Raw genomic sequence first — 13224 nt, forward strand, 5'->3', positions numbered from 1 at the left:
AAACAAACCCTCAAACATTTAAAAACTAAAGAATAAAGTTCAAATCAATCTTTGTTGATAAATTTTAAATTGAAATGACAAACTAATGTTTTCAGGAAATTTGAAATTACTATATTAGTATACATTTTCAATTTTATTTAACTGGAAAAATTCTGTCTGTACCATAAACATATATTCCTTTAACATGCTAAATTTGACATGGGCAATTTAAATCTTTTAGTAAAAGATGTTTCTTATTTACTAAATCACCTAGTTATGAAATACTGTGAAACAATGACTTTAGCATTGCTGTGTGAATAGCTACTTTAAATATATTTTAGATAAAAATAATTTTTAAAAATTTATGGTTTTAAAAATAATTTAAAATCCTATTTTTAAAACTACACAATACAGTGAAGTTAAATGATATAAAATACTTTGAGTTAGAGTGAAAATATGCTTACATGTAAAACACAGTACTGAATCTTTGAAAAAATAAGTGCTTTGGAAATTCAGTTCATCTTTAGATTACTTATAAGCAAATGAGAGCATCACCTGTAAAAACCTCTTGAAATGGTTAACACTTCCTCATATCGAATCTTTAACTCAAAGAATATTACAATGTGTCCAAGTAGTCATAAAAGAAACATTACAAATTCAAACTTGTATCACATACAGTGTTATGAAAACCAGCAAATGAAATGTATGTCTCAAATAAACAAGAAGTATTTTATTAAAGAGGATCAAACAATTTAAAGATTGGTTTGGATAAAATCTGGTAGAATTTTAAGTGCTTAGGGAAATACGCTGATGTCAAAGTAATATTGTAGCTGCAGTGCCCTAAAGGTTACCCTGATACTCCAGATAAATAACTGTGGCTCATAAACATCTATTTTATTATTCATTCATTCATTCATTCATTCATTCATTCATTCATTCATTCATTCATTCAACAAGCATTTACTAATTCCCTACTATGTGTCAGGCTGTATACAAAGCACTGGGGAATACAAAAAGAGGCAAAGGATAGTCGCTGCCCTCAAGGCATTTACAATATAATGGGGGAGACAATATATAAACAAATATATACAAAGTAAACTATATGCAGGATAGATAGGAAATAATTAACAGAGGGAAAGCACTAGAGTAAAGAAGGGTTGGGAAAGGCTTTCTGTAAAAGATGGGATTTTTGTTGAGACTTAAAAGAGCCATGAAAGTCAGTAGGCAGAGTTCCGGAGGGAGAGCATAGGGGACAACCAGATAAAATGCCTGGTGTCTAGAGATAGAGTGTTTTGTTCTTAAAACGGCCCAGGGACCAGTGTCAGGGAGTATGTATCAGGGAGTAAGGTGCAAGAAGACCAGAAAGGTAGGAGGAGGCTAGGTTATGAAATGATTTAAATGCCAAACAGAGTATTTTATATTTGATCCTGGAGGCGATAGAGTCAATGGAATTTATTGAGTAGAGGGGTCAGGCCCGTACTTTAGGAAAATCCCTTTAATGGCTGAATGCAGGATGGATTGGAGTAGCAAGAGATCTCAGGCAGGCAGACCCACCAGAAGGTTACTGCAATGACTACACATGTATAACCTGTATCGAGTTGCTTGCCTTCTCAAAGAGGGTGCGCAGGGAGGGAGGAAAGAAGAGAATTTGGAACCCAAAGTTTTAAAAACAAATGTTAAAATTTTTTACATGCAACTGGGAAATGAGATATACAGGCAATGGGATATAGAAATCTATCCTGCCCTACAGGAAAATAGGAGAAGGGGATGAAGGGGGGGGAGTGTTAGAAGGGAGGGCAGATTGGGGGAAGGGGTATTCAGAATGCATGCCATCTTGGGGTGGGGAGAGGGGGGAGATGGGGAGAAAATTTGGAACTCAAAATCTTGTGGAAGTGAATGTTGAAAACTAAAAATAAATAAACTAATCAAATAAAAAAATGAGCTGAAGAAGAAAAAAAATTTTAAAAAGGTTACTACAATCAGTTGTGAGTTGATGAGGGCCTTCATTAGAGTGGTGGCAGTGTCAGAGAAGAGAAGGGGAATATATAAGAGATTCTGCAGAGGTGAAATCAACAGGCCTTGAGTCTACTGAGGAAAAGCAACAGGTGCACAGGAATTTAAATGCAAAATATATTCAAAGTAGGCACAAAGGAATTTGGGGGAAGTGGGCACTAGCAGCTGGGAGGGGGGGAAGGATAAGGAAAAGCTTCTTGTAGGAGTGGGCCCTTCAGCTGAGCTTTGAAGCAAAGCAGAGATTCTTTTTAGCAGGGAGTTCCCTGAAAGAGAGATGTCAACTCATGCATTTCTCTTCTCATGCTTTCCATAGCAGCTAGTATAGAATTCTATAGACAAAAGTCCCTCCATACATATCATTTGCTGTGTAGTTGAATCATGCTATGAACAATACAGTTCAGCAAATCCATTATAGACCCAGTTCACACACACAAAGTTTGCCAAATATTTCTCCTTAGATAAAATAGGACCTCACAACTTGATGAAAGCAGTTGATATTGATCACGTGTAAATTGTCTTTTAAACTTGAGAGAAATCCTGGTGAAGTGGATAAAGTGCTACCAATCTCAAATTCAGCCTTTGACAATGTGACCTTGTGTAAATCACTCAGCCTCTATGTCCCTTAGGTAGCTCTCTATTACTGTCACAGGCAGTTATGATCTGCATTGGTGGAGGGAGTTTCCCACAATTGTATGATTTTAAAAGCAGCAACTAGACTCTTTGTTGTTGTTCAGTCATTTTCAGTCGAGTATAACTCTTCATGACCCCATTTGGGTTTTTCTTGGCAAAGATGCTGGAGTGGTTTACCATTTACTTCTCCAGCTCAGGAGAAACTGAGGCAAACAAGGTTAAGTGACTTGCCCAGGATCACAGGGCTACAAAGTGTCAGAGGCCAGTTTTGAACTTAGGAAGATGAGTCTTCCTGACTCCAGGCCTGATACTCTACCCATTGTGCCACCCAGCTGCCCAAGTATACTCTACCCACTTTATGATATTTTTAGCTTATTATTTTTATTTTTTAAATAGCAAGTATTAAATACTTTGTCTTTCCCATACTCATTGACTAATAAAAAAAACAACTAAAAAAATTCCTCAATACATATAACTTCGTAATCCCTCAAAACAAATGATTCTTTCTGCATTTTAAGTTTTCTACTTCTCTCTTAAAAGTGGGTGATATGTTTAATCTTCATTCTTTGGGACTAGTAGTTTATCATTACATTAATCAGAGTTCTAAAGTTTCTCAAAGGGGCAGCTAGGTGGCACAGTGGACAGAGTACCAGCCCTGAAGTCAGGAAGCCTTGAGTTCAAATCTCGCCTTAGACCAAACATTTGACACTACTAGCTGTGTGACCCTGGGCAAGGCACTTAACCCCAACTGCCTAAAAAACACATAAAGTTTCTCAAAGTTGTTTCTCTCTATGATGTTATCATTGTGTATGCCGTTCTCCTAATTCTGCTTACTTCACTCTCCATTGATTCATAAAGATCTTCCAAATTTCCCCTGAAATTGTCCATTTCAGTATTTCCTATGGCACAATAATATTCCATTATATTAATAAACCACCATTTGACTATTTCCCAACAGAATACCTCATTAGTTTCTAATCTTTGCTACCATAAAAAGAGCTGTTATAAATTATTTTGCACATACAGATCCATTTCCTCTTTCTTTGATTTCTTTAGGGGTAGAGACTCAGTAGTGTTGTAGCTAGGTCAAAGGGTGTGCACAATTTGGTAACTTTCTGGGCATAGTTACAGATTGCTTTCCAAAATGACTAGACATCTTACAATTTTATAAGGAACAACTAGACCAGAGGAGGTAAACATACTGCCTGAACCAGATTAAAATATAATTGAGAAAATTTTAACGGAATAAATAAAAATACAATAGGACATAAATAATGTTAATATGTTGCAGGATACAGTTTAGTGGGTCCCAGTTTCTATTTGAATTTGACACCACTGAACTAGACTAGTGTAAGATTTGTGAGGAATGTGATTTGTGAACCTTAAAAGTGCTATGTAAATGTTATTATTTTCATATGTCTAATTAAAACATCCCTTTTGTTGGACAATGTCTTCTTTAAGCTTCTTTCTAGCCCTTGTGATAGAGCATCCTGTTTCCAGATCAGAGATGAGGCTAGCACCCACTGGCAGTGACCCTGCCACTGCTTTAGCATTTGACGCAGAGAGCCAGAACACAGAAATGCTAGTGACCAGTACCATATCCACAGACATTAGCAATGACAACATTAACTCTAGTTTCCAGGTGGCCTGGTCAACACTGAACAGATGGCAATTTGACAATTAGCTAGAACTGTATGCCAGATTAGGGTACACAGGAATTTAAAGAAATAGAATCTTCATGGTATATTCAGTGTGGTTTAATGGAATAAGCATTGAATTATGGCTCAGAAGGTCTGGGTTCTTGTTCTAGATTTGTTACTTTGTAGTCATCTAGCCTTGGGGAAAGTCACTTCCCTTCTCTAGGGCTCAGTTTGTTTCTGTTTAAAATGAGGGCATTGACTAGGTTACTTTTCAGCTTTAACTATTATACTCATCAAATATAAGACTGTTACAATAAGAGACAACAATGAAATATCAAAAAGGCAGCAACTTTTGAAGATTGAAAAAATATTTACATGAGTATATTACCTACTCACTTCTCTCTTCCTGTTCCAGTGCTTAATTTAATTACATGTAATGACTTTAAAAGATGAAGGAGAGTATTTGGGTGATGGTGGTGGTGGTATTTAAATTTATTTTTTCCAAGGTATTAAAAACTTCCATGAATGCATAGAAATTTTAGAAAAATAAATTTTGAATTACTTTTCCACTGAACATGAAGCCACTCCTCACTTTTCCCCCTTTTCTTTAGAATACTATCCAACATGTGTCCTGACTGACACAATTCAGATCATACAAGGTTAAGTTTATAGGAGAAATAAATAATCTGATGAGTGAATAAACACGTATATGTATACATACACATACATATACATTATATATAGATATGTATATACATGTATATACATGGTATATTAATCCATTAGTTTACTGTATCTCACATATCTTTTTGTGATTTGAAATAATTGCTCTTTGTTTTGAAATGATGTCTATAGGAAAGATTCTTAACCTTTATTATGTCAGGTACCCCTTTGGAAGTCTGGCAAAACCTATGAGCTCCTTCTCAGAATAGTTTTTAATGTATAAAATAAAATCTATAAGATTACAAAGGAAATAAATTATGCTGAAATAGTTATCACAATATTTTTTTTAATTTGTGGATCTTAGGTCAAGAAACCCTGGTCTAAGCAATACAAGGATCTAAGACATCTCCAAAGGCCTTGTGATGGAAAATGCTATCCACAAAGAAGAAAGAACTATGGAGTTTGAATGCAGATCAAAGCACACTATTTGCTATTTTTTTTTCTTCTGTTGTGTTTTGTTTCGTCTTTCTGGTGGTTCCTCCTATTGGTTTTAATTCTTACTTACAACATCACTAATGTGAAAATATGTTTAATAGGAAAGTATATGTATAGCCTATATCAGATTTCGAGCCATCTTGGGGAGGGAGGTGTGGAGGGAGGGGGAGAAAATTTAAAACTCGAAAGCTTATGGAAGTGATTGTTGATAATTCAAAATAAATAAATTAAAAAAAAACAACCCTGGTCTATCGGATCAAAAACTGAGCACTGGGTAATATTCACAGAATGTTAGAATTGGAAAGGGCCTGCACTGACTTCTGTTTCAACCTACACCTGGACAAGAATCCCTTCTACAACACACTTGGCAAATGATCAAATTCATTGAGAGTTTGCCTAATCATCTCAACTGAGTGAGAGACCCACTACTTCTGGAGGCAAGCTAATTCCTCTTTTGGATAACTCTAATTGTTAGGATTTTTTTTTTAATCAAATCTAAATTGGCCTCCCTGCAAGTTTCATACATTACTCCCAGTTCTGCCTTCTTAGCCCAAGGTGAACAAATCATAGCCCTCTTCCATATGATAGCTTTCCAAATACTTGAAGACAAAGATCATGTCTCCCCCAAGTCTTCTTTCTCTACTGAACCTGCCCAGTTGCTTAAACTGATCTTTGTGTGGCATGAGCTCAAGGTCCTTTACCATGCTGGTGGCTTTTCTCTGGGCACCCTCTATAACAAAGACTCTTTCATGAAGAAAAGCTTTTTTAAGATTGTAAGAAAAATCATACTACATACAATAAAGAAGAATCATGAGGGATATAGCACCTTCCTTATGTGACTCTCATCCTGGTTCTATGCAAAAATATTTATTTAATTTTGAGACTGCACACTTTCTAATATTGTATGAAAAGGAAAAAAATACTTATGCTACAGGACATAATGTCAGCTTTAGAATCTAGATATGGATCTTGAATCTCTTTGTTATCTATTGCAACCCCATGTTTTTATAGATGAGGAAAATGTGGTCTAGAGATGCTAAATGCTTTGCTCAAGACCTCACAGCTAGTTTGAAGACTAGAATCCAGTTCTCTTGACTCTTAGTTTAGGTTCATGAGTCATTTTTGAGTTCAGTGGGAGCTCTGCAAGCTGAAGAGAGGGAAACTTTTTTTTTAAACAATCAAGGTTAAGTGACTTCCCCAAGGTCACACAGCCATTATTTGTTTGGGGTTGGATCTGAACTCAGGTCCTGCTGACTCCAGGGCTGGTGCTCTATCCACTGTACCACGTAGCTGCCCTGAGAGGGAAACTTTCTAGACACTGAATGGAGGCTTTGATTTCTCTGTTGTATAGATAAATATCAGACAGATGGCAAATTTTAAATGCCCAGAGATTCCTATTCTTAGAGCTTCTTCTGGCTTCCTATATTTCCTGACTAGATGTGATTTCTTATTTGTTATATTTCAGCAGAAAAAAGTGCAGTTCAAAAGGATAGGGTTAAGTACAAGTGAAGATAGATTTTAATTACAGATTTAAATTTGGGGGGGTTTGAAGATTTGTTTTGATATCAGTGATTTGAAGTGAGCTATTCAACACTAAGGATTAGGGGGAGGGAATCCAAACGCACAGTATCTAAAACATCTGTCTATTCATGTTGGGTTATTTTTTTTTAATTTCTCCCCCTCTTCTTTTGTTTTTTTTAACTATCAGAGCTGTCTGACTTCAAACAAAAGGCCTGGCTCCTCCTCCTCAGCCCACCTATCTCTCCCCCCTCCCTTCTGTCTGCAGTGGATTAATGATGCTGAATTGATTTGTCTTTCATTCTCATTTTTATAGAGATTTGTTCCTGGAAATGACTTACGAAGAAAATATTTATATGATATTCTGGAAACAACTTGAAAATTGTAGAAAAGAGGGAAAGTGACTTAAAGGAACTGCAGGTACTGAAAAATGTGCAGCATTCATATGGTGGAGGATATCCACAGAGGGAAAGAAAAGAGAACTAAACAGAGGAAGATTTTTTTAAGCTACAAAACTGGATAGAGAGATGGTATCAAATAGGGGAAAATGAAGGGGTTTTTTGTTTGTTTGTTTTTACAGGAAAGGAACATGGCAAGTAGGGAACATTAAATTTAAAAAAATCCAACAGTAAGAGATTAGGAAAATTATAACTTTTTTTCAAATGCACCTTTTGACAGATCATCTCATACATTTTATGGATACTCCTTAATTAAGAAAGCCCTGTGGTAGGAGAGAGAGCTACATGAACAAACAACCAAACAAAACCTGCAGTAATTAACAGGGAAATACAAATGGCTCGAGGATCAGTCTATCGTAGGAAAGTTTAAAGCTCCAGCTAGTGAAAAATATTCGTCCTTGAGGGGGGAGGGAGGGTGTGAAAAAATGTCAAAGGAAATTAGACCTGACCCTGACCTACCTAGGTTAGCAAATTACTCTCCCATCCCAGAAAAGCTCTTAACAGGATTCCTGTTTCCCTAGAGATAATTTGAGATCAAAACCCAGACCCTAAGCCCAAACACAGCCTCAGAGAAGCTCTAGTCACATCTTGGGAGCTTCAAGTCCAGTTCGGTCAACCCAAAGCACTCTCTTATCTACGTGATTCCTCACTGAACGAATCCACTGCCACCCATGCTCCCAGTCTTTGTGCTGGCCTCTTATCTTCCTTGAGCAAGGGGAGGACACCCAGATCCTCGACTCTTTCTCTTTAGAGTAATAGCTGATGTCTGCTCCTCTTCAAAACCCATTCAAAGAAAAGTCTGGGGATACCGAGGCCAGATACTGAGTCCGTTTTCCCTCCCTCTCTCTCTCCCCCCCCCCCTCTGTCCCCTCGCCTCTTCTTCCCTCTCTCCCCTTCCTTCTCACCCTTCCTCCCTCCCACTTCTCTTCCCTCTCTCCCTCGTTTTTTCTCTCCCTTCCTCTCTCTTTCTCTCTCTGTTTCTCCTACACACAAACTACGAGGCAAGCTTGGTGTGTGTGTGTGTGTGTGCCTGTGTGTGAGTGTGTTAGGAAGGATGGGGAGGTTCTTCTGTACTCTAAGGAGAAGGGGCATACACACACGCACAGCACACGCACACGCACACACACACGCACACACACACACACACAGAGGGATGCCCGGTTACCATGGGAACACGCACAGGCTGCAGCCTGGGAGGCGGGGATGTGGGGAGTGAGGCGGGGATGTGGGGAGTGAGGCTGCTGCTAATCAAGTGGGACAGCAAGATGGCGTCTCGGAGACTGCAGGATGCGGAGTGAGAGGCAGGAGGAGAGCGAGCCGGCCCCAGTCATTGCCATGCCCCGCGCCCTCCCCCCGCCGCCGCCGCCGCCGCCGCCGCTGCTCCTCCTCTTGCCCTCCCATTGATTGCACGGCGGGGCAGCAGCCCAGCTTTCCCCGAGCACCCTGCCAGGTATCGCAAAGCACCCACACTCAGTGCAGGCAGTAAGCCGATGAAAGCGACAAGTGCTTGTCGGGCATCTCTCTCTCTTTTTTTATGAGCCTGACAATAACGGATAAATAACTTTTTCTTGCAGCATCTCTCCCCTTCCCTCCTCACCACCACTATCCCTTCCCCCCACCTCCTACCCCACCACCCTCTTCCCCGACCCCAGCCCCTCCTGCACCCCACTTCCTCTGAGGTGTGAGAGCTCTGAGCCAATGCAGTGATAGCTGGCCAGCCCTGGGAGCAGTGGACTCGCGAGCAAGACAGCAGCGGCTCCGAAATGGCCCTAACCTTGTTTGGTAAGTGAAAGCACCTTTCCCCCTCCAGCCCAGGTGGGCTCAGCGCTCCCAGAGCGGATGGAGGTCGGGGTGACTGGGCGGGCTGGGAGAGTGGGGAGCCTTCTGGGCAGTCGGGCTGCTCAGAGGTCTCCGCTGGGGAGTTGGGCGAGCGCTGCGGCCACTGGGCCACTGGGGGCTGGCCAGCTACAGCCGACTGCACTCGCCCTTTCTCTCCCCTCGCCCATTGTTTCTTCTCCAGCCTCAGTCGATGGGCGTGTGCTCCTCCAGCTAATTTCTGGGCTGCAAAGCAAATAGCTTTGTATCATTGCAAAGGTCTTTTAGCTTTTGCTGGTCTCTTGGACGCTTTGTAAATGCACAAACTGACTAACTTGGGACCGAAGTTAGCCAGTGGTTTTCGAAAGCTGCTTTTCCCGCAAGTCGATAAAATAAAAACCCGCCGGGAAGTTTATTTATCTTAACAAGCTGTCTGTTCCTCCAAACTTCCCTGGGATTGCCAGTTGCATGTGTTGCTTCCTGTCGGGTCGGGGGTTGTGGGTTGTGTACGTGTGTCTTTCTGTGTGAGTGGAGGGGGGGCGGGGGGAGTGTCTATTTGTTTTGATTTCTAGGTTCTTTCATAAGCAGCAGTAACTAGTTTAAAATTATTTGGATTTTGAAAAGTCTGTAAAAATCGGCACTCTACATGAATAGGCAGGAGAAAGTTGGTTAATGAAAAAATGATTCTCCGAGTCTCTGGAGGCTATCTTTGTTCAGAAGCATGGGAAGAAAGAAATGTTATTTCTGTGATGTAATTACATCAGTGCAAAAATCGCTCGGTGCTATCAGGTGTCTTGTCTAAGAGTCTGCAATGGATGGATTTGAAAGAAACATTAACATTGAAAACTGTGAGAGTAGGTTCCTTTTCTAATACATTCACTACAGTATGCTACATGCATACCCCACTTTCCCCTAATTCAACACGTGAAAATCCTGATTAAAAAAAAACAAAACAACTAGGGAGTGGTTGTTCTCCTTATAAAATAATTTACGATAGGATTACAATAGTGACCTCCGCTGGTGAATTTAAAATAATTAACTTAGAAAAATCTGACTTACAGTTTTTCAGGTAGTAAGGGACACTGTTATGAATATCTGAGAGATATGTTACTAAGTTACAGATGATACTAGGTCTCCTGTTAAATTGAGTTATAGTCATCCAGTCTGGGATGTTTTCATGCAGATAGTCCAAAGTGAAATAAAAATCATGTCCATAATTTAAACTGCAGACCATTTAGAAGAAGCCTTTTAAGTTGGCATTTTTCAAAGGTGCTTTTTGCTGATTTATCTTGATGGAAAGATATTCATTCTGTATACAAACCTTAGCTACTCATTTAAAAATAAGTTTACTACAAAGGAGCATTTCAGTAATTCAACCACGTACTTTTTAAAATAAAAAGTTAAAAAAATTATCATTTTGGTTAATTAGTATTTTTTTTATAGAAGACTATTTATCTATATGCTGTAGTGACAAGATGCTATCCAAAGTGAAGTCTGGTTGAGAATAATTTAGTTTCAACACCAGATTTCAACAAAATTTCATTTCAGTTCCTAAAGATATGTTTGGGGTTTTTTTGCTTTGTGAAGGCAAGCCTTCACAAAGGTGAGCTCTTCCTCAAGAATATTGCAAGGTACATGTGGATATGTAGAGTGTTTTAAAATGACACATAAAAGATTAGGAAGGCTATAGCATCAAAATTGCCATAGCTTAAAATCTTTTCAGGAAAGAAGAATGTTTTTCTAAAAGATGCAATAGAAAATGAATTTTGTTTTGTCTTTACTACAGATCCACTTGTTGGCCATCTACAAAATTACTTAACTCTTGTGTATCTTGTGTCTTTATAGTGAAGATAATAATATCAGTATTTACCAACATAGCATTTTAGAGCTGAAAAGAACTATAGGAATCATCTAATCCAACCGCCTCACTGTTTAGATGAAGAAACAGATCCAGACTTTCAAAGTAACCTGCCTGAGGTCTCAAAAGCTGCATTGATAAGAAGTGTCCAAGACTAGGAAGGAGAGAAACAAGTATTTATTAGGTGCCAGTGTTCCAGGCGCTATTTTAAGTGTTTTTACAAATAATAACTGAGTTTATTCTCATAACCCTGGGAGGTAGGCACTATTATTATCCCTATTTTACAGTTGGAGAAAATGAGGCAAAAGAAGTTAAGTGACTTGCCCAGGGTCATACACCTAATAAGTATATGAAACTGGATTTGAACTCATGGGCTTCCTGACTCTAGGCCCAGCATTCTATCCCAAACACCACCTAGGGAGGTGATAGTTGTACCAAATCCTGCCCTTGTCAAGACATATTTAGGTGCCATGTTTTGGGAAAGTCATTGTTAAACTAGAGGCTTCCATGGTTCTTTTCAGTCCTAAATTTATGATTCTATGAATACCTAGAGGAAAGCAATTAGGATAGTGAAAGTTCTCAAGGATGTAAGCATGTAAGGATTGGTTGAAAGAATTGGAGATGTTTAGATTGGAAAGGGGGCAGCTAGGTGGTGAAGTGGATAGAGCACTGGGCTTGGAATCAAGAAGACTCATTTTCCTGAGTTCAAATTTTGCCTCATATACTTACTAAGCTGTATGACCCAGGGCAAGTCATTTAACCTTTTTTTTTTTGCCTCAATTTCCTCATCTGTAAAATGAACTGGAGAAGGAAATGACAAACCACTCCAGTATCTTTGTCAAGAGAACCCCAAATGGGCTCACAAAGAGTTGGACACCACTGAACAATAGATTGGAAAGGAGAATTAGGAGGAGGGGAGAATGATAACCATCTTCAAGTATTTGAAAAGCTGTCATGCGTAAGAGAGATTACACCTAGAGTTGTTCTGCTGAGCCCCAGAGGGCAGAACCAGTCACAGGGAGAGGAAGTGGCACAGGCACATGGATGCTTGATGGAAAGAAAAAAATCCCTAAAAATTTCCAGCTCTCCAAAAATAGAAGTGATTCCTTAGGAATTACTAGATTCATTTTCACTAGAGGGAGATCTTTAACAAAGGCTGGACTCCCATTTGTCAAGTATGTTATACCAGGAATTCTTGTTCAGGTATAGGTTAGACTAGATGCACTCTAAGGCCCCTTCCTACTCCAAGGTTCCATTATTTGATCACTTAGCTAGTTAGTGACTGAATTGGCACTTGCACTCAAGTCTTTTAATTCCCCAAAGAGTTTGCTTACTTCTGTACCAGACTACCAAGGACAGTGTGATAATCAGCTAGATAAAAGTTATATGAGCACCTGAGTGGAAAGAGCTATATAAGCATAAATTGTCAATAAATCACGTAGATCTTTTAAGTTAGCAATTTAAGGTTGCTAAGTCCTAGGGAGTTGGCTAAGGCCAAAAGAAGTTAAGTGACTTGACCAGGTTCATACAACTAGTAAACCACAGAAACTGGCTTTGAGCCCAGGTCTTCCTAATTCCAAATCCAGCACTAGATCTACTATACCATGCTAACTTTTTCTTGTTTAGAGTGCACAAAAATGCGTGTCTTTTCAACGTTCTGGAGAAATAGCCAAGTATATCTATTTTTCTACAACTTTTAAAGTCTCTTGTATTCCAAATTATCTAAATGTGTGGATGGATGATTTTTAACATCACTGAGTTAGGGGGAAAAAAGTACTTCTCAGAATTCCAGTTACCTATCTGAAGTCCTTTTCAGAACAAGTAGTACAAAATTAAAACTATGGCTTCCACACAGGCTTTGATGTTTTAATTCAGCCAGCAAATGAATATATGCTATATGTAGAGAAGTAAGAACCTACAGAGGTCTTCTACTTTTGTTGTTGTTCAGTTATTTTCAGTGGTATCTGACTCTTCATGACCTTGTTTGGGGCTTTCTTTGCAAAGATACTTGGAGTGGTTTGCCATTTCCTCTAGCTCATTTTACAGGTGGGAACACTGAGGCAAACAGGATTAAGTGACTTGCCCAAGGTCACTTTAGAACATTTTAAATCTGCCTCGGTGGGATCCTTGAATGACCACTGAACTAGCTGGGTTA

At 39.1% G+C, this 13224-nt stretch overlaps 1 protein-coding gene across 1 annotated transcript in view; it reads left to right on the forward strand.

Moving 5' to 3' along the window:
- The first annotated feature begins 8838 nt into the window (after positions 1 to 8838).
- Positions 8839 to 13224, forward strand: part of CHN1 (chimerin 1) — a 273107-nt gene continuing 268721 nt past the window's right edge. The window contains exon 1 of the mRNA XM_027865946.1: positions 8839 to 9178. Within this exon, the coding sequence (XP_027721747.1) occupies positions 9160 to 9178 (19 nt within the window). The 5' untranslated portion in view covers positions 8839 to 9159. The remainder of the gene's footprint in view (positions 9179 to 13224) is intronic.

Source organism: Vombatus ursinus, unplaced genomic scaffold (genome assembly GCF_900497805.2).
Source record: "Vombatus ursinus unplaced genomic scaffold, bare-nosed wombat genome assembly UNPS02014779.1, whole genome shotgun sequence".
In the NCBI taxonomy this organism is placed as follows: Eukaryota; Metazoa; Chordata; class Mammalia; order Diprotodontia; family Vombatidae; genus Vombatus; species Vombatus ursinus.